This window comes from Apteryx mantelli, chromosome 23 (genome assembly GCF_036417845.1).
Source record: "Apteryx mantelli isolate bAptMan1 chromosome 23, bAptMan1.hap1, whole genome shotgun sequence".
Taxonomy (NCBI): Eukaryota; Metazoa; Chordata; class Aves; order Apterygiformes; family Apterygidae; genus Apteryx; species Apteryx mantelli.
This window is the reverse complement of record NC_090000.1, coordinates 3819364-3846533: the sequence shown is the minus strand read 5'-3', so window position 1 is coordinate 3846533 and position 27170 is coordinate 3819364. Positions and strand designations below refer to the sequence as shown.

Below are 27170 nucleotides of genomic sequence, written 5' to 3'. Positions count from 1 at the left end.
CAGGGCCCCTAGCCCGCGGGGGGCGGGCGGCGCGCCCCGCCGGCTGCCGGTGTCCTTGGGGCCGCCGCGCCGGGGCCCATGTCCCGCCGCCGCCGCCGCCGCCCCGCCGCCCGGCCGCGGGGGGGTCGGGCAGGGCCGCCGCCGCCTCTAGGCCCGCGGGGGCATGCCCGGCCGCGCCGCCCGGCCCGCTTCGGCCCCAGCTGCCGCGGGGCGCGGCCCGGCCCGGCGCGGCCTCGCCGCTCGGTCCCGCTCGGCCCCCGGAGCCGGGGGCTTTCCGGCCTGCGCGCGCCGGGACGCAGAAACCGCCGGGGCAAAGTCCTGCTGCGAGGCCGCCGGGCGCTGCCGCTGCTCCGCCGCCGCCTCCCGGCCCGGTTCCGGCCCAGCTGCGCCGCGGCGAGGCGAGGCGAGGCGAGGCGAGGCGAGGCGAGGGGAGGGGAGGCGAAGCGAGGCGGGCGCGAGCGGCGCGTCCCGGCGGAGCCTGCGCGGGTCGCGCCGGGCCGGGCCGGGCCGCGTCCGCGCTCGCCCCTCCCCCCGCGCTCGCCCCGCCCCTCCCCTCCCCTCCCCGCGCGCCGTTGGGGAAGGGGGGGGCGCTTCACCTCAGGCCGCCTCACTCCCCGCCCCCGCCCCCGCGGCACGTATCCTTCCGCCGCCCGCCGGACCCCTCCGCCGCCAGCAGCCGCCCCTCTCCCGCACACACACCGCGGGAGGCGGGGCCGCCCCGCCTCGGCCGGGGGGTTGGTGCGGTTTTTGGCATGTTTGGGGGGTGCTTTCTTTCCGCTTACCTCAGGGAAGGGCCCGTGTGCGCCGAGAAAGGGGTCTCCCCCCCCCCCCCCGCCCTGTCCCCTCACAGCGCGGCCGCCCCCGGCGATGGCGCATTTCCCCTCAACCGGGCCCAAACGCCGCCGCGGCCCCTCCGGGAGTCTGGGCACAGCGGGGGGGTGGGCAAGGTGCCCCCGGGGCCTCACACATACACGGTGGAGCTCCGCGGGGTTTGTCCCCTCCCGGCCGCGTCCCACCATTACGGCTTTTAATGTAAACCGAGGCGCTTCCCCCGCAGCGGGTCCCCTGCCAGAGGCCCCGAAACCCTTTCCTCCGACTGATTCCCCCTCGATCACCGGCCCCTACCGGAGATAAAGCTTTTAACATTTCCAAGCAAACGGAGTTTTTCTTCCAATCACACATTTATTAACAGTTATCCCTTCCTTTGGCCTCTGTTCTCATTGCTAAGGATGTTTCTCCCTCTCCCTTTCCCATTCCTCCCTTGAGATCCACCTCGGAGACATCCCTCCTCTCGCCTCCCACGCCCTCCCCAACGTTTCTCCCGTGTTTTGTCTTGTCTTGATGCAGATCACAAGCTCTTAGGGGTAGGGAGTGTCTTACAGCTCTATCCGCCCAGTACGCACGCGTGTGGAAAACACCACGCTGAAGAAACTTCTAACAGAAAGTAAACACATGGCAAATTAAAGCACCAATGTGAAAAGGTGAGCAACAGACCGTGTATCACCACACCTACTAAATACAGAGCATTTTCACATTAAAATTTCAACATAAGTGGATTTCCCGCTCTTCAGTCAGTCACAGCTCTCAAAAGAAACACGTCCTTGCTGATATCTTGCTATGACTCCCAGCTCCTATGCGATATATAACAGAGCTTTGGAGGGAAGGCTCTGTCTCAATTCTACATGTATGTGATCAGCACAGCCTGCTTCTGACAACGGATGAATGGCATGAAGCAAACTGTAGTAACAGACCAGAAGCTGAATTCTAGGTGCATTACCTAATCCTAAAATCTTGTTGCCAACACAAGGGGATAAATAAGATTTGAACCAAGCACTCTTGTTTTCAAATGCCAAAGAAGAATATTTATATAGTAGGAGTTCATGAACCTTCCATGCTACACTCATTGCCAGGAATTAAAGCTAATGCCCACCACAAAAGTGAAATGGGTTTAATCAAAGTGCAAGGGATTGTCAGCTCGGCTCCGCTGCCGAGGAGGGTAGGTACTATTACTTGGCCTCCCGGAGCTAAGGAATTCCTGCAGCACCCCACAACTGAGAGCTCACATCAGTCTTTCCTATCAAATACCAACAGACCAACATATGTATCTTTTTAGCTAGCCCCCAATCATCTAGTACACTTCCCTTCTTTCCTTTGATCAACTCTTACCTTGATGCACTTCTTCAAATTCAGGACACTGGGTTTGGAAACAGTCTGAAAAACAGGCCTCTGGAAAGTCAGGACCAGCTACAACATCGTTAAGCACACAGGACAGTACCTTGCTTTAAGTTATATTCAGGAGCCTGTCACTCCACAACATAGAGCTTTTTCCTCCTGGGAACCAAGTGAATGTGAATCAGGAAGTCAGGAGACTGATAGTCTGATGAATTTGTTTCGAATAAGTACAATGGGAACAGGGGAAGTGTGGGATGAAATCATTTTCTAGATGATACTTGACATATACATAAAGAACACACACACTTCCTCTTTTGGTTTCCTGTTGGGGAAGGCTTGAAAGAAGACATGCTGCCAGACATGCAACCATGGCTGTTTCTAATACTGCTGCAGTATGCAACACACTGGCCGATGTTAAGAGGGTGAATAAACAATCTCTTAGCATCTTCCCTTCAGTAAATCCCCTTTAACTTACTGATTTTCAAATACTGTGCCTTGAAAGAGGAAGGTTCCTGGGAGGCTTTCTTTTTCATGCCAGGCATTCGCATATTAGGCCTTGATGCTTTTCCATTACATTAATTATATTTTATTGTGCATGGCAAAATAATGATAGTAACAATTAGCCAGAGCAAAACCTTAAAAAGAAGCATCACAAAAAACTACATCAATGGCAAAGAGGAAGCATAAAACCCTTATACCATATTGTTCATGTAAATTAACTCTTGCTCATAATGGGCTGCATTCACATTTCACTGTTTAATACAACAATTAAAAAGAAAAAGCACTAATAAAACAATTCAAACTCTGGTACCCTAAGTGTTTCTCTTCTCTGCAAATGCTGACTTTAGTCAGGAACTGACTGTATACTTATGTTAATAGGCATGTGTATTTATGAGACATCTGCAGCCTGGGCAATTTCACAGTGTGAAATCCAGTGGAAAAAAAAAGAAAAAAAAATCAATAAGCAATTACACTGTGCAATACCAATTAAAATAGATATTTTTTTCCTTTGGTAGCTATAAAGTCCTCAGCCTCGATTTATAGGTAGTACTATCGTACAAACATAGATGTTAGGAGTGGAAAATGCATATTAAGCTAACCAGTCTACGTCTCCAGGGCAAGGTAGCACTGTTCCCACAGCATATACTTCACAGTCCAGAACAGAGCTAAGTGGCTCAATTAAGGAGGACACTTAATTGAAGAATGTTGAGTCCTATGAACAGTTACCCCTTTCTTTGCTTTAAAGAAAAGGATGGCCCAGGAAAGGAGAGATCCTTAGAGGTGCTTTATATGGGTCTCCTGAAAAGGCATGCTTATAGAAAAAGGTTTTACTGAGATTGTTTTGAAAAGACCTGAGTTTTCCAACGTCACACCAGTAGCTCACCCGAGGACCTGTTGCCATCTGCTGGAAAATCCTTGTATCACAACTCATCTAAAACTTGTCCTAGGGGCATTTTAAGGAGGTCCTGCCCACATCCCCACCCACCCCGCTTTTGAAACAAGTATTTCAAACCAGTGTCACATTCTGGAGCTTTGGGATGCTCTAGTTGCTGCAGTCTGACCACTTAAAGGTTCAGTCTGATCAGGATTTGCCCCACTACGGGCTCAGTGCAAACAGAGGTAGAAAGTAAGCAAAGACTGATGATGCCCTGATGCCAGGTGTCTTATCACACTGCCTTGCCTCAGAGAGCTAGTACATTTCAAATTTTAACCTAAGTATGAACAAACAGGGAATGTAACCAGACTTATTTTTGTTTGATGAAAATTTCACATCAGAATATTTTTAATAGGATACTCAACCATTAGAGGAACATACCTACAAGTGCAATGAATCCTCTGCAGACCTTGTCAAGACTAGAGAGCTTCATAAAACTGTGTGCTGTAGCTCAGATATGATTTAGCTGAGCATCTCTGACCTCCATGATATAAATTAAAGAGAGGAAGAGTTTTCTAACCTTAACTCTAATCCTAGTTCTGTGATTTGTGATTTGAAAAGGTATAGATTGTGGAATTGAAAGTCTAGTGTTTTGTCCCCTACAGGCGATCGATTAACTGGTGACAGAATGCACCAGTATCTTGTACTGTTCTTTAGACTTACCATAAATTGCTATGCAAACTATCTATTGTATGGGCAAAAAAAAAAAGAAAAAAAAAAACACAGCTACTTTTGGAAGACAACAGCCACCGTAAGCCTTGCACAACTGAAGAGGGAATGCAGGAAAAATGATTCCCACAGGTAACAAAGCAGACAGCTCATTTCCCAAATGTGCATGCAAATTTGTGACTCTGGAAGAATGGACAGGACTTTAGCTGTCATTAGCCTGGTTTCGAATGAAAGAAAGCACAGCTGATGTTACCATGCCCTCTGTGCATGTATGTATATACCAGGTTGCAAGTTCAAAGCCTCCGTTAGGATGTACATTTTAGGCCTACCAGGTTGGGAGCTTTTGTCTGCACATCTTTAGATCAGCTGAGCAGAGCATCCACTGCAGAACTGATGCATCCTTGGTGCCCATGACTTCTGCTGTTACAAAGTTGAGAATACCGCAGATATGCAGAGAAATGAAAAGAGCTGAGGCAGGGCTGTTGTCATTGGAAGCAAAGTAAATCCAGTAAGATGCTTAGATCAACTCCTCATCCCTCTGGCCCCCAGCCAGGCACTCCAGAAAGCAAAGAGTTGGGATGCTCTGAAGCTGAGCAGCTGGAAGATGAAGTGAATCCGTTTGTTTCAACCAGCAGCTTGTCAGCTGTTTTTACTTTGTAACGCAGGAATTCATCGTAGTTAAACCACAGGCTGTCAAGCCAAAATCCTACCCCCCCTCCCCCCGAAATCACAGCACCAAGTCTTACCAACCCATACATTTCTCATGTTTAATGACATGGACGGCAGTCCCTCACTGAAAGAGGGGGCTCTTACTATCATTTGGCTTTGTGGGATAAAGCAGCAGCTGCTGACATCCCTCCACTGACTTTCTCTGCCTCTAAAGTGCAGTTGCCCACATTTGTTTCCCATACAGACAGTTTGTGCCCCTTGTGTCAGGACTCAGGTAAACCTGGCTTTGCTCTCAAGCTTAGCACAACTTAAACGTGCCTGCTTTATTGATTTTTGTAATGGCCTGCAATTCAATCCCAAACTCACCTGAGCTCTAAAGGCTGCTGCTTACTTCAGGACCCACTGATCCCCGGGAAATGCTGCGGAGTGAGATTCTTCTGAGCCAGCTGAGAGCGTGTCTGGTATTCGCTGCTTGCTGAGATTCTACTTTTGAGACAATTTTTGAAGACAGTAATATACCCTGGATCAAATCCAGATACATGTCTGTCTCCTTTGCCATCCACAGAAGAGGGAGATTTTCTGGCCAGATGTTGGTCTGATGCTAACCCGCCTCACTGTGATGTGGAAGGGACCTGCTTCAGAAACCAATACAATGATTGATCAAGTGGCCCCTAATGGCCATCTTAATGCATTTCTAACCTGGGAAAAAGCATGAATTTGTGCTGTAGTTTACATTGCTAAGCAATTTCAAAGCCTTTTAGCATCTCATACCTTAAAATAGGTACATGATTTGCTATCTGCAGAGACAAGCAGCTTATATGGCGTCCAGTTCGTTGTAAATGCTGGAAGCGCAACACAGGGCTGGTCTATGCTTTTCGTTACTTGGGTAGGAATGCAATCCTTTGCTGACTTTGTTATGCTGGTAAAAACACCAGTAGAGACACAGATAACCTAATCTAAAAGGGGTTCTACTATGACAGCTTATTACAGTTCCTAAACCTGGATAAGCCACATCACTAAGCATTTTGTAGCACTAAGCTTTCTTTCCATGTGAGCATACTTAAAGCAGCAACGTGTATAAGGACAAAGCTGCTGTACATTCTGTCATGGAGACTTCCTTCTTGCTCTCTGCTAGAATCACTGTCCCTCTTACTGGAAAAAAAAAAAGAAGTGTTTGTTATTACAATAAAATGTAAAGAGATGGAAAATAACTGTTTCCCATCACATTTGAGGATTGTCAGTTATACTGAACAGATCTAAACCTTTTGACATGATGTACAATTCACATAATATTATACAAGCATTCCTGAAAACCTGTACCTTGTGACATTTGGAAAGCCATAAAAACTGACACTTTCTCCTTTTCCACATAAAATTAATTACCAGTAAACTGTTCTTACTTTACAAAAGCTTTTGTATACACCTTCTAGATCTCCGTGGTTGCTTCTTTAAGTCATTTTCTAAAGATCCCTTCTTGCCAACTTAGGAGATGCAAAACTCTCCCAGGAATTTGAGGGAAGCAGGACCAAACTGGCAAAAACAAACACCTTCTTTTATAATGATTTACTAGAGCACATGTCCAACGTTATTAGGAAAGAGAAAAGTACTGATACATTGGGATAACCAAAAAAAGAGTTGCTCCTTGCCCAGAAATTGCTCATGCAACACAAGGCTAATACTGACTGATTCTCTCTCCATCTCTGAAATTTGATTTCTTTGGAAATGGCAGCAGACTTGCTATTTTACTTCCAGCCAAGTTATACAAAGTCTGCAAGTATCAGAAACATACCACGACTTCCATGAAGCTTAAAACATTCTCTCATCTTTTATATCCAAGAAACAGACCTGCTGACAGCAATGGTATTAGTCTAGACTCCAAAGACTTAAAATGCTATGCTTTTTCATCAGTGCCTGGGCCACTATTGCAAGGGAATAAAGCCTTGAATATCATAAAATAGCTGTCTCTTCAAATACAAATAAGGAGTTCAGTTAGAAAAAGAGGGCAGAGGATTGAAAGGGGAGGTTAATTTTATAGAGCTTCACTACAGGACCAGCAACAGGAGGGAAAGGCAGGCACCAGGGAATGAATGGTTTTAAAAGAAATAATGGGAAGATGTAAAAGATAATATATTGGTGGGGGGGGGCAGATTTCACTTTCTACAGTGAAGCACATTTGCCCATCAACTTAAGACTGGATTCTGGGGTGTCATTCTTAAAGACATGACACACACAAGACGTTTGCAGCTCCAAAGCAAACCTTCAGAATGCTGCTTTACTTTCTTCTCTGCTTCTGGACTTCCTCAGCGGTTAAACAACCCCCCACGATAAGGTTAGTGCAGTCCCTGAGATCACTTCACCATGCAGCTGGGCTGTTTGCAGCATGTAAAACAGGCCAGCATCTCCAGAGGGCACAACACTACACAGCTGCTCCCCAGTGCTGGAGGACTGAGGTAGATTTAAGGGTTACATCCAAACAACCAAATTGGCTTAACTATTTTTAGAAACAGACTTTTGGCAGGCTAGACCTCTGGCAAAATGCTGTGACCATGAGCAAAGCAGCTTAGCTATTCTTTACCAACACAACACACAACACTACCAATCTTTCCTGAGTGTGACTTGGCTACGTGTATTTTCAGAGCTGCTGATTTAGTCTGTATAGGTCTGGGCCTTTCTTTGGTTCTGGGTCTGTACAGTGCCTGGTCCAGAGAAATTCTTGTTGGTGCCTGGATTTCTTTTGATCACTGAAAAGCAGTATCACTCTGGAAGAAATGTTTTCCTCTCTTTTTATTTTAGGAGTACCCTTTCAAAGAAGAGCTTTTAAAAGGAGTGCAAGAACTTTCTAAATCACTTCTAACTAAAGCATCCTGTGTGTATTCGTGCCTTTCCCAGTGCTAAGTCATTGCACCAAGGGCAAAAGAAGCCCCTGTGTGAATATATGAGCCCTCCACAACATCCTCATGGCAGCTCACACCTGCCACAGCAGATTATGGGATACAGTCCGTCCTGCTCAGGGAGCTCTGGGGGATGCACAGAGCATGATATACCCAGCTCCCAGCAGCTACACAGACCTGCGGTTTCTCTCTGGCTCTGAGTGAAAGCAGCCACCCAGGATGTAAGCAACAGCACGATGGCAGGCACGTGGAGACAGACCTGCACATCTTAGTCCCCAGATAAGTCTGCACCTTTACACAGTGCTGACTTTGGCTCATTTCTACAGCTGCAAGCACCCCCACTTAAGGCAACATTAAATAATGCTAAAACACACTCTATTCCTATCCGACTTTCCAATGGAGCAATTCTTAGGCAACAATGTGTAGTTTGTGAATGGGAAGAGTGGTTCATGATGTGAAAACACAGGAGACCCTCTTCCTTTAGCAAATAGAGCATGAAAAACAAAGGGAACTTTTTTACTCCTTGAGTTGCCTGAGGATTTACAGGAGGCCTGGGAACAAAAGGTACATGCCAGTATAAAAAAAATTATGGAAGAAACACACCCTGTTCAGCCATTCAACAACCTGAAAGCATGTATTAGTAAACACCAAACTACCAACTACTCCTCACAACAACCTCACAAAGAAGAGTAGCTTCTCTGCCTGTAAAATAATGCTAAGGAACTCTAAGAAGCAATAATGGTCAAAGCTGTACAACAAGTTGTTGGTTCTGCCTCCAAAAACCACCCAATGCTCAACACTTGATTCATTTACACTGGTAATGCTGACTCATGCAGTGACACACACATGACTTATGCGAGAACAGCATCAAAAGAGGGAAACCCAATTTCTCATTATAATTAAAGAATCTTTATTTTATAAAACATAATACAAAGCATCTACACCATTCACTGGTGAAACATTAGTTGCTATTACACAGTAATTCAAACACAAGTTAGTATTTCACACTAGTTCTGCAGTTTACTTTTACAACTTGCTCTAGTCACCATGGACCAGCCCGAGGACAGGGGCCCCAACCATCTGCTCCACTCAGCTTGAAAGTTTTGTTTCCTACCCCTGGGTTTCTGTACTGGATCCCACTATTCAGACTACAAAGCCTTGCTCTGAGACATTGTTGCTACCTCCACCTCACAGAGCCATTCTTAATTGCTCTTTTGTTTTCCGGTGCCTTTGTTTAGCATCTGAAGCCTCAACATTGATCACAGAGCTCTGCTTCTCCCAACCAAGTTCCCCCCAGTTCGAAGAAAGGGACCCCTCAACCGTTAAGTGTATTATCTTCCAAAACATTCTCACACAGGGTGCGTGTTTCACACATACCTGCAATCATCTTAACTGGCATCCTTCTCCTCCATACCTACTTGGGCAGGCTGCGCACAGAAGGGCAGTAACTATGCATTCAGCTGCACACTAACCTCGTCAGAGGTCGGAGTCCAAACCGTCAGGACTTCTCAGGAAACCCTTCTTGATGGGCAAGTCAACAACTGCACTGAGAAACGAAAAGGCTCAGCTTTCTGCTACATGTCCTCAGGACTTGCTGCTGAAAGCTTTCCCTGCAACCATCTCACTCCTTATTCCCTGGTCAGGCCGGCTGCTGAAGCTCTTCTGGCTCCAGATAAATGCAGTGCTTACCTGAGAAAACCCACCAGACCTCCTTTCCTTAACTTGGGAGTCCACCTGCATATGAGGCGGCAGGGCTGACCCTTACATATATGTCTAGCTTACTCTTCTGACTCCTGCCTGTTAAGTACCACTGCGAAGCCTTTTGGACTCATGCTTTTGTGAGGCAAACCAGATGCTGGCAAGTGCCAGGTTCAAGTTAGAAAGTACTGATTGTGGGTCTTAGTGAGAAGTGCTTCACTCAAAGCACTATACTAACAGCATTATATTTTTATACAGCACAGCTTGACAGAGACCACTAAGCATTTATCAAAGATGGCTTAGTGTTAACAAATGAAAACACCCCACGAGGTAGGTAAATACTGTACCCACTTAATAAGGTGGGTAAGCTGAGGCAAAAAGGTTCCTTGACACACCCCACATCATCAGCAGAGCTGGGAAAGAACCAGCAAGTCCCATCTAGCCCTTCTTGTCTCCCCTCAAGGCTCAACAATTATATCGCTGCGCTGTGCTAAATGAGTCAAGTTTCCTTTTAAGGATCAGCTCACCTGTCAGTTGGCTCTGCTAGTCTGAAGCCCTTTGGGCTCTTCAGGTCTTTGGTTGCAACAGGCAAGGCTCAGAGCAGAACTGGAATCTGAGCTGCACTGGAACCCGGGTGCTGAGGCTCAGAATTAATGATCGTAATAACAACAGCAAAGTAACAGTGCTTAAAAACATCCAGTGAAATAAACAGCAGCTGCTGTGAACTGGGGGACAATTTTTCCCTGCTAAGGGGAACCAGATAAGTAACACTTACCTGTTCTCCCAGTTAGGTTCACTTCTCTACACTTCTTTACTCACCAAGCTGAAAAATAATTTTTTCTTACCCCATAAATCGTCACTTTTATGAAGCAACTCAGATCCAGTTGGGGGGGGCGGGGAGGGTCAAGTCATCAATTCAGATGCAAGAGAGCCAAGATTAGGTCTCTAATCTTGAACAGGGCAGAGGAAGGACCTGAAGAACGGTAGCCCTTCCACCCTAACCACCACGTTTTGAAGATGCATGTTGGCCACTTCAACCAGAAATCCCAACTTGGATTTGAGGAAACATTCTTGCTGAAACTGGTATCTACAGTCCTGGGGAAAAACAACGCTAGTTTCAAACAAGCTGGTTTTTTTTCAATCATTTTGCCCATAGAGATCTCAGATTTCACCTACAGTCATCCACTATTCCCAGCAAACCCTGGTGCAGACCCTGGATTCAGATACACTGATCTGAATCTGGAATGACACTTTCAAGACAACACAAATACATGGCCTTTACTACAAATCAGATTCTGGTCCCTGTTCCCTTTGGGCTGCCAAAAAGTATAGGTGGTTTGCAGATTGCTGCAGTAAAGCACTCTGCATTTACTGTTCTCATTTTTAAAAGCAACTTGCAGCTTGGGGAAGGTATTTGTCTGGCAATCTCCAGACAAGCCACTTGGTCACAAGCTTGCTCCACACTATGCCTGCATTTGGGCCGAAAAACACAGCAGAGGGAAATTCAGCATTCTGCAGGCAAATCAGCGCTTGGCCCATATTTGAGGCCTATCAGCCAGAGAACCACTTACTGGCAAGTCCTGATGGGGCTTCTCATAATGGGGAGTGCTGGTGCCTCAAGGAGCTAAGGGTAGTATTTGGAGGGAGGGAATAAGGTTTTAATAGTCATGGATGAAGAAAAGGGAAAAAGTGACAAAAGTGCTTCATGTCAGGGGCTGTGTCTTTGGGTGTATTCATAAAGCACCTAGTCCTGCAAGGTGCCAATGCTGATTAGAGCTTCTGGGCACTACCAAAAAATAAATTATCAATAAGTTAATAAATAAGTTATTAAAAGCCATTAGAAAGGGTAGGAAACAAAGGCCTACCTAAAATATCGTCCTTTCTAAAGACATATTCTAGCTCAACCACCAAAATTATTTCTCCCAAAGGAAACACAGGGATAATGAACAAAGTGCAGATAACCACCATCACTTTGCATTAATATAGCACCTCTCAAGTAAAGATCTGAAAGTGCATAACACAGACGGATCAGCTCCATCACCCCCAATTCACATATGGGGAAATTAGGCACAGAGTTAGAGAGTTAAGTGACTTGCCCAAGGTCACATAACAAATTGGTGGAAAAGCCAGGAATCCCAAATCCTGCTTCTGCCCAACTCACGTGAAACACTAGAACATGTTTCTTCCTAAGAGCATAAACAAAGTCACTCTAGCTGTCTAGACTGCACCAAACACTGAACATCAAGACTTAGCGTTATTTTCTCATCTCTTCCAAGACTGTACACCAGTGCTGAAGGAGTTAGCTACTAATACTGCTATTTACACCTGCACTGCTGACCTAGTTATGTTTAGTCTGTTAAATTAGCCCTTCTTTCACTAATATCATTTAGTTTATGCTTATATACACACACCAAGCCAGCCTCTGCCAGGCCAAACACTGCAGATCCAATGAATCCATGGCATAGCTCCATGGATTTCAATGGAGTTACGCCAGAGAGAAATTTGGCTCCAGAATTGCTAACGTGTGTTGGCTCCTTTCCCGACAGTGGCATTTCAGGCATGATCCCCTTCTTGCCAGATTATGAACTCGAGGAAGACTGTACTCAGCATCCAGTCATTGATTTTTCAGATGTCCATTAGTTTTCAAGAACAACTCCTCACTCCTCCGACTCCTCCAAGCGTGGTACTTCTTCATGCTCTTCCTCCTAGCGAAGCGACAGATGCTGACCATGAAAACCCAGGAGACAGCATACATGATCACACCACCCAACTTAATGTACCACCTGGGTTTGGGAGAGGCAAGTTCACAGTACATCAGCCAGGCCCCCACTCCAATCCGCACCCCAGTGAAGAGAACCACGAAGAAAAAATCCACGAGGTCACCTGTGAGGCTGTGGTAACATCCCATCTCCCTCAGGAACCAGCGGGCCTGCAACAGCGGGTTAGTGATCTCACTGCCAAAGATGACGGCATTGACCTCAGCAGCCGATTCCCCAAGTGCCAATGACGCTGTGATGCCCAAGATGCTCACCAGATGGTGGGCCAGCATCAGGGCACCCTCCGTCTGGAAGTACACACACCAACAAAGGTCGAAGAGGAAGTAGCCCAAGCTAAGGCACAGCACATGCACCTGAAGAGTTGTGTTTGGTGATCCTGAAAAAGACAGACACCAGTCAGAGCTTTAAAGCACAGAGGCAACAAGATCTGAGACAGGAAAGGGGTATTCACCTCCAGCATTGACAGGCTGATATTATCTTGTACTGATGACAGCTCAGCTGGAGAAGTCAGAGAAGTCACGATACTGTATTTGTTAGTCTAACAGCTGCACACATGTAATGTCCACACAACGTGATGACAAACTTTGCCAGATTGCAGTTGGGGAGGGTCATTACACTAGCAAAACGCAGTACCAGTTTCTTCATTTCTCTAAAACTTTCCATCACAAAGAATCCCACAAGCCATTACAGTCAATGTTTCTCAGGTGGGTGGGCTACTAGGGTGGTAGGAAAATCCCACTTTGTGCCATCAGATCACTCACTGGGCACTTGGGACCACAACTTTCATCACATACCTGCGTGAGTTAAAGGCCAGGGACCATCAATAAAGCCAATGTAAGCAGAGAGGCAGGTAGCAAGGATGCCATGGGTCAGGGTGACCAGCCTGCAGCTCCATTCGTAATTCCGGTGCTTGTAGCGATGGCAGAACCAAGCGTAGAGAGACAGCCAGGCAATCAGGCTGCAGGCTACCCGGAGAGGCAGGGGGAACACCATCCTGACACAGGAACGGAAGGAAGAAACGGATCAGAAAGTCTAGGCATGTGACAACGTTAGTGCAACCCCGTAAAGCGTTTCACCAGTAACCACCCCAGCGCAGAGTGGACAGCACTATTTCCTGATGGTGTTTCTTGCTCCTGACATTTTTATTCAAAGGCACCCATTATTGTAACCTGGGAGCAGCCTCCCAGAGGCTCACAATCTCTCCTCCAGTCTCTTAGATATTAAACCAATCCAAGCAAAGAGTTTACAATACAAATCTTAACTCTCATGCAGCTCTGTGGATCCAAATCACTTCTCAAAGGAGAGCCAATATCAGCAGTTTCTCATGGGGACGCTGTGGCACAAGGCAGTGACATGACTGTCTGAGGTCACATAATGACTCAGTGGAAGAGCTTACGGTTGCTTCTCTGAGTCCCTGTTTTGTCACCTATGACAGGATAAATGGCGCTGGAAACTCCAATTCCTCTGAGGAAAGGCCTACACCAAAAAAGTATATCCTTGAAAATTAGGCCAGATTCAATAGCAGCCACCAGCACTCAGATCCCACCCATGTCACCTCCGCTATGGGAAGACATATTGAAAGCAATGATCTTGCAAGACAGTGAGTTCTTAGCTTGGTTGAACAGAAAATAGACCAGGACTTGGGAATGCACCTCTGAGGACTTCTCCAACCAGTCCATGATGCAGAGATCGGCTACGATATGTTAGTGCTCATCTGCACTGCCTAAGGGACAGGCTGATGAGCTTCACAACTACCAACAAGGCTTTGATCCAGAGCTATTCCTGTCCCTTCATTTTTCTTCTCTGCCCACACATCCTGCATTTCAATGGTCTGCTTGCGTTACCCCACCTGACCTGCTCATCCTGCCGTGCTGTTTGCTAGCTTGGTTCCTCCTCTCCCCAAAAAGCTCCCATCATTCTCTTGCTAGGTTCACTGCTAATCCATCTTCCCAGTGCTGCAACACCATTTGCAAACAAGCGACAAGAAACAAAAGCATCACTACCTCTTCCTGCTACTCAATTTTAACCTTCTAGCACCAACCCACTTCCAGGGCAGCTTGGAAAAAAATCTGCCAGAAAATCCCCTTCTCCTCCCAGGGAAAACTTCCAGCAGTACCAACAAACAATTCAAGCTGCTTCTTTAGTGCATGGGGACAAAGCTCAGGTTAGAACAAAACACCTCCCAGCAAACGGCGATGGAATAAAGCAGCACACCTCCTGAGGGAGCAGCCGAGCGCTCATCCAGCCAGTCCCTTTCCTACCCTTGGCTGCATTCTCAGAGTGCCTCTTGGCCTTCCTCACAACTTCACCGTGCTAGGCGCTGCACACGCTCCCTCCTCGACAGCTTGCACTCAAAGGGTGTACAAAAAGCAACCAGCAGAGGGAGAGGAGGAAGACAAGGCAAAAATCAAGCCAGCAGGTACAGGCACAAGACTCCTGTTTAACTCTCCTCACTGCAGACTTCACCAAGACCTCCAAATCTTTTTGATGCAAAAGGATTAGGAGCTATGCCCATAAAGAATTTTTTTTTGCAGAGCATGGCATAAGGGGGATGAACAAGACAACCTCTCAAGGCCCTTCCAGACTCACTCTGACAAGCTGCCAAGATGATTCTGGGGCCACTCCGCAGGCCAAGCTGCAAAAAGGCAGTCACTGACACTGCTCAAGGCAAGTGCCCTCTATCTCTTCCAGACTGTCCCTCTGTCCGTCAGCCTGACAGTCATTTCACGAACTCCTGCACGAAGTGCACTGGCTGCACCTGCCCTTACATGCTGAATGAAAGGATGTGTTTTTAGCAGAAGGAACATTTCTTGTATACATCCTCCCTCATTGTGCAATACAGGATCTTTCAAACACACAAAAGAACTGGACATGCTACCAGAATAAAATTACAATGCATAAATATCTGTGGAGCACACTGCTTTTGTTGCTACCCCCCTAAATATATAATAATGTTACACCTACAACTCATTCATATTTATAATACCTCCCTATGAGATACGTCTCATTATTCCTAAGCATTCAGGGAAGTGCATCGAGAGAAGCTGAGTCACGCTCCGGGGTGCACAGGCTTCCAGTTGTATAATATTAGAAGTGCCACTGGTCCTGCTGGTATCTGCTGACCACCCCACTGGATTCATGCCCAGGGCTGGGGAACACCAACAGGGCTACGCGTGATGAGGAGTCAGAGTTGCAATTCCCAACCTTCCTGTTTGTCCTGTTTCACGCTGAACAAGGCATGACTGAGGCGGCCGGATAAACAAAACCATTATGTTTTAATGGGCCTAGGGAACACGGGAGAGATGAAATAAGGATGTGATTAACTGTTCTGACCTGATGTTTCCATTGGCATCCCCGGTACTCAGGGCCCTGCCTCAAGCAGAAGGGAGGTGGGTAAGGCAGAAGGAATTTGGATGAGACAGGAGGGACTGCCTGGCTGGAGATGCCTGGCAGAGGGATACCTGACCACTACAAGAGCCGGAATGATCTTCTTAATATTTCAGAACGTTTTTCCCACCTATTCACACAGATTTCCCCCTGTCCCTTGGAATATATCAATAGCAGAACAAAGCTTAACACTTGTTATTAATATATACAGTATATGTTGCATCCATGAATTACGCCCATCCCTGTGCACTAGAGAGGGTGATATCCTTCCGAATCAGCGGCAATTACGTCATTATCTGTATTTCCAGTGACAGCGGGGTCACAAACGAGAGCAGGCCCTAGAATAACCGCACGCCCCCGAAGACCTAATGCAGAACAGCCCAGCCCTCCCGGAAAAGAGCTTAAAAACTAGATGCGCAGCGCCAGGGAAGGACCGCGGTTTCCCGATTTGGGGGGGGGGGGGAGGAAGAGCGCCCAAACGCCCTAAAATCACGCACGCGCGGAGAAAAGCCTCCCCGCGCCCGCCCCCCCCCGCCCCGAGGCCCCCCCCCGCGGAGCCGCGCACCCCCGCGCTGCCGCGCCGCTCCGCTCCGCGCCCCGCGCACCCACCTGCCGGCGGAGCGGGCGCGGGGCCGCGGCCCTGGCGAGCGCCCTGGCGGCGGCGGCGGCACCTACCGGCGGGGAGGAGGGACGGCAGCGCCGAGCCCCGCCGCGTTGCAAAGCTGCGGGAAGGCAGCGCTAGCGCGAAGGTGGCGTCCCCCGCTGGGCTTGTCACCCGGGCACGCCGCTCCCGCGGGCTGGGAGAGAGCACGGCCCTGCCCCGAGCCTACCTGCTTAGGCAGCACTTGGAAACCCCGGTGACTTGCGACTGCAGACAGTCAAGCAGCAAAACGCATCTCCCCCCCCCCCCCCCCCCCACGCTTCACCTACACCCACAGCACAGCAAAACAGGGCCCCTCAGGTAGCTCACAAAAATCTTCCTCCAACCAGCCCCTTATTCCTTTCTTAAGTTACAATCAAAGCTGCCTCTCACACCCAGAGCTACTATTTCTTTTTCTCCTGTCAAGTTTTGCTTGAGCTGGTGGGAGCGGCTTGTCCCGCTTCTCACAGCACTTATAACCATCCTGTTTTTAACCGGACATCTGCCTATCCCAGCCTTCCAGGTCAGGCCAGGCACAGGTTCCTATCACTACAAGATGCTCTTCCTTCAGCTATTTCAACACTACATCCTCAACTACCCTAACAGTGCATTTGCTTCTCTGAGGGATCGTAGGATCTCATTTTGTTTTCCCACACCTTGGCTTGACCAGGCACCACGCCAACTCTAGTAACTTCAAAAACAAATGAGATGAATCTGTTCTAACATTTGGTTTCAGAAAGAGAACAGCGTTGATAGTAGATGGAAAGCTACAAGGCTAATGTTGAGTTGTGGTACAAAAACTGAGCAGACAAGAACAGAGACAGCTGCAGCAGAACAGCACTCGAAGTCCTAATGAGACAAAGACCATTTAACATCCCAGGTGGAATACAGAGGAGTCTTAATTTTTTTCTAGATCATACAACACGCAGAATTTGCATAGAGTGAAATGCAAGGTGGTGAGTTATATCACCTCCCAGCGGATTGTACCAGAAGTTAGGTGCAGCTTATACACTAATTTTCTTGTTTGCTTTGTGCAGACTCAGCCATTTAAATAGGCAGGCTGAGTTGCACTGGCACATTTTGCCTGCAGATGAATAGCACTCAGGAAAACAGCTAGGGACAGGAACCTCTCCTAACAGTTATTTGCACACTGCTACCCTTTGCAGTATAGCCATGCCCTTGCACATCAGTAGGTTATTTGCTCGTCTTATTTCTATACCAGTTCTAAAAAAAGAGTTTGCAATAAGGTCACAGAGCTCATCATCACTTGGAAACTCCTTGTTCAAAAATAAATGGGGAATATGTGTGAAGCTGGAGTCCAATAGTCTTTCAGTTACAAGCTGAGCTAAGTCAAGATTGCTGGTCACTTTTTTGTAAGGCAAAGAGCCCTCATTATGTTTGACAATAAAAAAATCAGGCAGCTATAATAAGCATCAAAAAATTGCCTTCTCTCAAGCATTAGCAAAGGAGAAAAGTCCCATGGGATACTAAGGATGCTTTTCTGGCATCACATTAGAAGGTTTAACACTAAAACTGTGCCTTAGGCGAGTCGTGGTAGATGACCATCAGAGTACTTGCTCTGCTTCGGATCTCAAGAGTTAACCACCACCAGTTTCGTTTTGCACTGAAGCAAGCTGGGTGCACTGCATTACTGTCCCTCAGCTGAGGGACAACTGCTCCTGTTGGAGCCCAAACTCCATCCCACCTCTGCTCCGGAGAGCCAGGGTCCCAGCCCAGCAGAGGCAGGCAGGTTCACATCTAGCAAGGGCCACTCAGCAGTGGCTCAGGACTACAGTTTCCTCTTAACAAGAAGGTGCTAATGCCTCTCATGCTTTTGATTGCATCTCCAAAGATACTGTAAATAAACCACCTTGTAACCTGAGCCTTCTGAAACTGTCATTTCTAGAGTAAAATGCTGCTACAAAGAAAAAAAAATCAGTCTGGGATGTAGGCCATAACCAGAATTTATTTAACAGGTGCCACACAACCTTGTGTTCATCAAGAGCAAACACCACCTCAGTTCAGTGCCACATTCCCAAGTATCCTACAGTACTGGCAGTGACTCATTGGCAAAGCAGGTTAGGGGTACTTCAGTCTTAAGTCTGAGCTCCTGCTGACCCTCATCTATCCTTTACACCTCAAGCCTGAGCTCCAGGGCACATGGCTCTGTCTGTGCTTGATTTACTATCAGCCCACTCCTTCCCAAGCAGTGTGAAGGTATGAGCCTGAGCTTTGCCAGTGACTGCTAGCCTTAGCATGCTTAGTCTACCCTCAAGCCCTTCCTTTCCTCAGTGTTAACTTCAGTTGCCTCCTTAAGACCCAGAACAAAAAAACATTACAGCAAGTGTTTCTTTTTAAAAAGAGAACATAACTTTATTAGAAATCTCATCACTCATAGGAGTTTTCACAAGAGCACAGCGACTTTGGCAAGAGTTCATACCTCACCAACCCAGGCCCCCAGAGGCTTGCTGGCAATGTACCAGGAGTGCAAGGCTCCAGTTTTCTCACTTTTTAATCTCTCCAGCCACCTTATTCTAACCCCCAGCCAAGGCAGTTATCAACACTTAATAGTCAGAGAGATAAGGGGCCTGGAGGAGCTCCTAAGGCCCAGTCACCACAGCAGCTGTATTGCCTTTGCTCCTCTCCTACACTGCTGCCATGGGTGTGACACCACACTTGGTCAAGAGCCATGCAGGCCGTTTCAGAGGGTCTTTAGTTCATCCTTTTATTAGGAACAGCATTTCTACAGCTTCAAGATATTTAATCCTTCAGGAAGGATATCTAAACAAGGTCTTTGAAAGAAGGAAGGAGGGAAAGGCAACCAACCTTGCTAAGCCTGAGGGCAACACAGGGCCATTTGTTTCTCAGCTGTGAGGCTTTTATAGGAGAAATGACATCTGAACTGCAGCCTCAAATGCAGAGAAATTCACATTAAAACTCCAGGGGAAAAGTCAGAATACAACTCTGAAAAGTTAAGAATACAAGTGCCCTGAGAACTGGTCCATACTCTGAGATCTGCTGGTACGGAGCAGATGGCACACTGAGATCTGCCTAAACATCACTGTCACTCCTGAAAATATAATCACTTATTTGACTCTTGTTAACCTTGAATTAAGCTTAAGTGACCTGTAAGTGAGCCAGCCCCAGAACCAATATAGCATCCAGGCAGGGCTCTTCTCTATCATCTCTCACCCACAAAATGTCTTCATTTTTGAAAGCAATCCAAAGCTAGATGAAAACCTGCTTATGGAGTTTATTGGCCTAAGTCTAATTCTTGACTCTGTTCACAACAACAGCACCAGCATTAACTCCAGAGAAGTAGCACTGCTGTAAGAACAGTGCCTGCTTGAATGCAAGCATTTAAAAAAGGAAATGTGTCATTAAAAACACTGAGGTAAAACACTGCCTCAGCTGGAATATCATCACTTTGCACACTCAGAGGACAACTTACTATAGCCCTGCAAGCACTTTGGTCTTATTCAGAGGCCTTCATGCAAGTACTTAGTCAAGTGTGTTGTCCAGCTCCAGAACAAAGGCAAAGTGAGGCCGAGTAAGTCTTTGCTAGGTCACACCTCCACCTGGTCCCACGTGCAAGAAGATGGGATTTTCAGATTAGATTTTCTGGCTCTAAACTGTAAGATAATACTGCCTCCAAGATGATGATTAAAGAACATAGGGACTGTGCACTTATCTGCTTCAGACTGAATAGCTCTGGCATTACCACCCTCTTAAGAGACTCTACCATTGCTGGAGAAGTCAGGGAACCAACACAGGTCAGTTGCCTTGCCAAGTTCCTCAGTTTTCCGCTTGAAACCCTCTTCAGTTAGCTTTCCCGAGTTCCTAGAGCTGATTCATCTCCTCCAGGGGTAGCAGACCATTGCCAGTGCCACAAAGTCCATTCCTTATCACTTCTAGGAGCTCTTTTCACAGAAATGGGCTTCAGTAGCCAGGATCCTCTCCTAAGGGATGGTCTTCCACAACCACAGTTAATGAGCTGCCAAATGCCCATTAGTTTTCACAGGTGCATTCATACTCCTCATGCTTTTCCAGGAATTACATTTTTTCAGTATTTTCCTCCTAACAAAGCGGCAGATTTCAACCATGAACCCCAAAGATACAATGTACATAGCCAGGCCTCCAGCCTTGAGGAGCCAGATGGGATCAGGGGAGGTCACCATCGCATACATGATCAAAGCTCCTGCCCCGATTCGCAGCACCAGGAAGAGGAACACAAAGAAGAAATCCACCACCTCTCCCAGGATACTGTGGTAACACCCTATTTCCCGCAGAAACCATCGGGTCTGCAGCAGTGGATTGGTGATCTCGCTAACAAATACAACAGCATTGACTTCTGTAGCAGACTTCCCAAGCCCCAGCACCATGATCATGCCACAGATACTCAGTGTGTGATGGAACAGCATTAGGTCCCCCTCTGTCTGGAAAAACAGGCACCAGCCCAGGTCAAAGATAAAGTAACCCAAGGTCAGGGACAGCACATGAATCTGAAGAGGTGTGTTTGGTGAACCTGAAATGAAAGATGTATATAAGCCTGGGGTCTTAAAAAAAAACCAAAACAACAAAAACAAAACACACACACCCCACACACCTTCTGTAACATATAGCATTACAGGTTGCATGTATGCCTTTTTCCTCCTTAGTTTCCAGACTCATCCTACAGGCCAAGTGCCAGACTGGAAGTTGGAGTGCCTGATTCTGTTTTGTTTTCAGACTTTGCTCTGCTCAGCAGAGCCAAACAAGTCATTCCATCCTTCCACACTCCTGTTTCCCCTCTTCTATCCACCCTTTTAGAAAGCAGGGATGGAGAGCCTGACACCATCAGCAGAACTATTTGAGGTTTAATGATAGGAAACAGCAAACAAAAACCCACAGACAAATGCTACAAGTTATTGCATCCTCAAAGGTGTGAAAAGCATTTAGGCAACACATTGCCACACCTAACTGATACTGTGATAAACTCAAGCTGCCAACATAAAGATTTTCAAAGTATACATGGATAAAAACAAAACACGAGTAAGATGATGAACAGTAAGTAGCAGTAAGGGCTGGAAGAGAAGCAGATAAGCAAAATCCCCCTAAATTCCCCAAAACATACACAGAAGAGAAGAGACAGAAAGACATGTCAGACCCTCACTCCACTTCCAGCAGAAACAGAGACGGAGTCATCATCCACACTGGATAACAAGGATATGTATGAGCTATGACTCCAAACATACCTGCATGGGTTAGAGGCCAGGGGCCATCAAGGAGAGCTACGTAACCAGAGAGGCAGGTGACAATCACCCCATGCAGCAGAGTGACCAAACGACAGCTCCACTCATGGGAACGGTGCTTGTTCCAGTAGCAGAAGGCAGCATACAGAGACAGCCAGGTAAAGAGACTGCAGGTCACCTCAAAAACGATGGAAACCATCCTGCTGAATAAGGAGAGAGAGGAAGTTATGAGCACAGCAGGCTCATATCAGGCATGGGGTGTTCATCCAGCCCATACGCCTCCTTATCAACCCCGGTCATAAGCAGGAGCCCCAGAGAAAAAAACAAAACCGAAAACCAACCAAACAAAATCAAAACAAGCTTCGTATCCTTCCCATAAACATGGTGCTCTCCTAAACAGAGCTAGGCCCTCTCCAACACCCTCTCCTCCACTAGCACACCTGCCTCTGGCTTCCCTGCAAGCCCTTCCCCACCAGCAAGCTCCTGACACGTTTGGGGCAACACCCGAACCCAGCTCACCCTTGGCCACGGGGTTTCACCCCTGCCAGCCCACCTCCCTCCCCCGGCCGGGCACTGCCCGCACCCGGGGGCGGCGGCGGCGCCCCCCCAGTGCCCCCCGCGGACGGGACGGGACGGGGCGGCGCGGGCAGGGGGGACACGCCGGGGCGGCGGCAGCAGCGGGCGGCCCAGGGCAGCGCTTACCTCGGGGCTCTTTACCAGCCCGGCCCCGGGGGTCCCCGCTCCGCTCCTCGCCCTGCCCAGGCGCGACCAGCCCCGCGCGGCTCCGCTCGCCGGTACCGCCCGGCCGCGGAGGTGGCGCCGGCGCGCACCGGCAGCTTTTATCCTGCCCGACCCCGCCTGCCCCCCCCGCCGCCCCTCTGCCCTGCTCCCTTACCGGGGGCAGCAGGGATCCGAGCGCAGCTCCGCGGCCGGGACGGCGACAGGGCTTGGGGCAGCGCGGGGGAGACGCGATCGGCGTGGGAGAAGCAAGGCCGGGCGCCCGGAGGGTGTCGGCGGGGCCGGTACCTCCTTTCAGCCGCCGCTCCCCCCGCTGCAAGAGCCCCGTAGTGCGTGTCGTCTGCAGATCTCGCCTCTGACAAATCAGCTTCAGTTCGGCTGAATGTTTTTCCCCATGATGATGGAGAATGAAGTGGAGAATTGAGCTGAGTCAGAGAAGAGGGGAGGTGCTTTTATCCTTGTTAAAAAAAAAAAAAAAGAAAGAAAAGAAAAGAAAACAATCAAAAAAGCATTCTGGAGTCCTCTTCTTTCACGTTTTGTGCCCGGTTTTGAACAAACACCTGGTGGGTGGGCTCCTGGTGACCACTTGTGTGTTGGCCTGTGCTGAATGCAAAGAGGGAAGGAAGGGACTGAGATGAGAGTCTGCGAGTTTGGGACTCGCTGGGCACTGGGAGTGGTGAGGGATGTGTAGGGAGATGTGACCAGGAACACGCAGAACTGGAAGAGTGAACAAAGAGCTGAGCTGAAGCAGAGAACCAGGGCCCAGAGAGGCCGGGATGAGTAACCAGGAAAGGGCTATGCTTCCTCCAAACCTGGGGTGACCAGCTGCACCGCTGTGTGCTGTCAGCAGCGAGCCCTTTGCGCCCTGCTCATCCGGGCAAGGGTGGCGGCTCACTATTACCATCGCTTTACTCATGAACACAAAGAGCAGAGGTCTTTCCAGCAGGCCTGAAGTTTAGAGTCCTCACAGTGAGCTTGCTGTCAGTACCATGTAATTTCTGTTTATTCAATTTGTTAAAATAAAAAATCTAAAGGAAATTGTGTGTCCCAAACAACCCCAAACCTCCCCTACAGTCAAAGAGCTCTGCACAGAGAGTGAAAGCAATCACTCGGAGCTTCAGAGAGGCCTGATCTAAGGTCACTTAGGTCTGCACTGCACTTCATAGTATATTTATGTGTGTTATGAAAGCTCTGCTAACTGATTAAAACATGCTTCTAGTTAGATTGTAGATTATTCTGTTGTACCCGAGTGAAAACTTCCCAATTTTCTCCTCTTTGCTAGCATTTTAGCCCCCACTCTGGAGCAAACACCCACGTTGGGCAGGCAAGGAGACATGGGCACAGAGAAAGGGGGTCCCACTTCAGCTCTAGCAGTAGTCCTTACCGGCTTAAGCTACTGGACTCTGTAAAAGTGAGCCTAAATTTAAGCTCTGCTACCAAAGGCGTCATGTAGGACTATTAGGATCTATGCCAGTTCTGCTGGGAAGGTAAGCCCCAGGGCTGTGCGCTTCAGGAGTGGTGAGGACACTTGATGGGAGCATTTAAACACTTAGAAATGCTTGAAGACTTCCTTCAGGTCACAGAGAAGACTGAGAAGGGCCAGGAGCAGAACCCCATGCCCCCAACTGGCAATCGGTCTTCTCACAGATGGAAAATGGGAGGAAAAAGAAGGAGAATGAACAATAAAAGAAATAAAATACCAACAGCAAGTTGTTCCAGTTTTCCCACCTTTCCCAGCCTTGCATGAACTCAGGCACTGTTAAACATCAGGGAATTATCAGGGCACGACCTTCTTGTTCCTGATAACCCCCCTCCTGCCTCTTTCGCAAGCACGCTCAGAGCTCTGGAGCTGCTACAGCAGTTAAGTGGAAAAGTCACCTTTGTTTTCAGTCGTTAATATCTGGTTTGGCATCTCCTATGCATATTCTAACACCTGCAAACAGGGACAAATGCTCCTGGCTCTCCTCTCTCTTATATTCTGAAGAAACCAGTTCAGTTGCCTCTGGCTGAGATGAGTTAGAACAATATGAATTTTACCGATAGATCATAACTTGCAAAAGCATATCATGTCCTTAATTTGACTTTGGAGCTAAATAGCATCTGGCTCACCAGAGAGCTTGTGAATGATCAGACCACAGATGAAAACAAGAGATGACAGGAGCCGCACCCCTTATACTCACAAGCAATAGGGATGGTACCCAAAGAGATGTTTTTGGACAGGGAGACCTGGCTCTTCACCTGCTTCTGGGGCTCACATCACTGCTGCTTGAGTCCTGAAAGGTGGAGGAGGTCTTCTTGAAGCAAGGAGTTAGGACAGAGAGTGTGGAGGCCGGTTTCAGGCACTTGGGCTTCTTCAGGAGCAGATGAGGTAGTTCAGGAGATAGTGTGTGTTCTTATAGCCACCGTGAGGCACATCTGCCTGTGGGCAATTGCTCCCTGCATTGCTTCTTTATGCTGTCGGAGGTGACTCTAACTCTTGGAAAGCTGGAATTTCCTGCCTCGTATTTTTTTGTCCCTTGCCGCTGCTGCTGTGAGACTGGACCCATTCCTAGAAATAGGGGAGCACAGTTCTTTCCCTTGCAATTGCTGCTTTTTTCAAAATAAGCACATGGCCGAACAACAGCTGCTTGTGTATGTTTTCCTAATCAGGACCTGTTTATCAATAAACTTGAGAGCTACTTCATTGTATTTGTAAGCTTTTCAGTGGATATCAACTCTCATGGTGTGTTTGCACAGCACCTGGCATAGCATTGCTTTGATCTCAGCTGCAATACTAACAGGCAGGTGCTATTACCCAGCATTTAACACATTTATAATTTCCCTCCCTTGCTTTCAGAAATCATCTTCCAAAATTTACTCAGTGCTGCTTTGGTGAGCAAATTAATTAGAGGAAGTTCTGAAAATGACCTGGAACAGTCCTCACTAGTTTGGAGCCAGACTGTGGTCTTAATAAATCTTTTCTACATTATAAAAATGCATATATTTACAGTAACTTAGAAATTATTACTGTAAATAGTAACTTGCCTTTCACAATTTTATTTTTGGTCTTTTTTTAGAGAGAGGCTCACAAACCTTTGTGACCATTTACCAAGGGTTTTAGCGGACTGTCTCCAAAATCAATAGCTGAGTTACAGCTCAGATAACAGATATGGGATTGATACAGAAATTATTGGATAAATTTTGCAGACTAAGGATATAAAGGCAATCAGAATAGTCACTTCTGAGTTTCAAATCAATAGTTTTAGTCTATGAAATAGTTCTAGATTTTTCATAAATATAAATGAGCTGTAAAATGAGCGCTTTGCCTATGGTCAGTGTAATCATACCATCAATCACAGTCATTACATTAACTATACTACCTTGCATGCATTGAGGGCTGGGAGAAGGGAAGGATTGTCATTGCTATTCTGTGGTGGAGATTAAGTGATCTGCCCAAGGTCATGCAGGAAGTGGGAGAATAAGCTGTAAAATAAGGCCAGGTGTCCCAAGGTGCAGATTTGTGGTTTAAGTTCATTCTTCCCATCTGTTAGCCTTTAAATGCTCCTAATAGCCAAAATAAATAAATAAATAGATAGATAGATAAATCATTGTCCTAGCTGTATGCCACCCTGTGAAGCATTTTTTTCCATTATGTATTAGAGTATTAATTTTAAGAAGGTCTGTATCTTGGGAGGGAGAGGCTGGTGCAAGTCCTTCATGCTAGCTGAGCATCTTTTTCATATGAAGTTGGCTTTGAATAAGGATCTTGAACAAGTATCACAAAATTACTGCTAACTCTGGGAGCCTCTTAGGGGAGGTCTTTACAATTACAGAGGCAGAGCCAGCCATCCCTCTTCTTCATCCCTGGCCAGGACTCTTGTTTGGTCAGAATCCAAACCCTGCTGACTTTGCTCACAGGGCTGCAGAGCACTCTGTGAACAGTCACCTGCAATTCACCTCTCAGTCTGGCATGAAAACACATTGCCGAGTTGTTTCAGCCTTTATCTTCCCCCCTGTGGCAGCTGGCTGGCCCCTCGCCGGAGTCTGAGTGCAGCAAGGAAGGCGTCTGAAGGAAAGGCCTCGGAGCAAAGGCAGCTCCGTGAGGGGTGGGTGATGAATTTGCCATTTGCAACCTAGACCCTTCATTTGTGACTTGCAGCACCTCTTCTCCAAGGGCACAAGCCCATAGCAAAGTACCTCGCAGGATGCAGCCCTGGCAGGCACCACTGAGTCATCAGTCCTTATCGGCTTGTCTTAGGACCCCACGTGGTTCGTCTTATCCCAACCAAGGGACCGGAGGGGAACCTCTCCTCCCACACACCAGGACAGGTCAGTGCTTTGTGTTCTGGATGTTTTTGTTTTTTTTTTAACTGGGAATTTAAATTTTCATGCAGAAAAGCTACTTTATTCTAATCTTTTAGACCAGATAAGAGAGAAACACAGCTCTGGAAGGGTTTGTTTGTTCCAACAAAACCCCAAAGTATTAGTATGTTTTAGTTAAAAAGCAAAACAGTTTTCTGCAGATTTGCTTACTGCTGTTCCTGCTTCCCTGCATCATTTTAGTACATGTCCCTTAGTCCCATCCCACCAAACTCAGCGGAAACCCCCCAGCTCTGCGGCAGTCTCGGCTGGGTAGGATGACACCCTGAACACACAGCAGTGAGACACCCTGTTCTTCTTTCCACCGACCACTGCCACATCTCAGACAAGGATTATGCTGTTGCTCTTTAGAGAAAGGATTGTTATAATGGTTAAGCAATACTTTATGGCTAGCTCTAGTCGGGAAAACTTAGACTGAAATCCTTCCTCTTCTGCCTTAAAAGCAGCCACCAGCCACCCGGCCAGTTTAACTCAGCTGTTTATGTGAAATCAACAGAAATGAAT

The 27170-nt window shown here is 47.5% G+C and overlaps 1 protein-coding gene across 4 annotated transcripts; it reads right to left on the bottom strand.

The window, feature by feature from the left end:
- Positions 1 to 8722: 8722 nt before the first annotated feature.
- TLCD5 (TLC domain containing 5) lies at positions 8723 to 22732 on the bottom strand. Of its 4 annotated transcripts, XR_010886288.1 has the most exons (4): positions 21573 to 21610; positions 13106 to 13305; positions 11944 to 12687; positions 8723 to 10629 (listed from the first exon to the last, which is right to left on the bottom strand). XR_010886288.1 is itself a non-coding variant. In XM_067310302.1 (3 exons), exons 2-3 carry the CDS (start codon positions 13302 to 13304, stop codon positions 12149 to 12151), a joined length of 738 nt encoding a protein of 245 aa, XP_067166403.1. In that variant the 5' UTR covers position 13305; positions 21573 to 21610; the 3' UTR covers positions 8723 to 12148. The 4 variants fall into 4 exon arrangements, 3 of the variants coding, with proteins under 3 accessions (XP_067166403.1, XP_067166404.1, XP_067166405.1); XM_067310302.1 differs by having other exon boundaries at positions 8723 to 12687; XM_067310303.1 differs by lacking the exons at positions 8723 to 10629; positions 11944 to 12687; positions 13106 to 13305 and adding exons at positions 16630 to 20863; positions 22465 to 22732 and having other exon boundaries at positions 21573 to 21772.
- Between the last annotated feature and the right edge of the window lie 4438 nt (positions 22733 to 27170).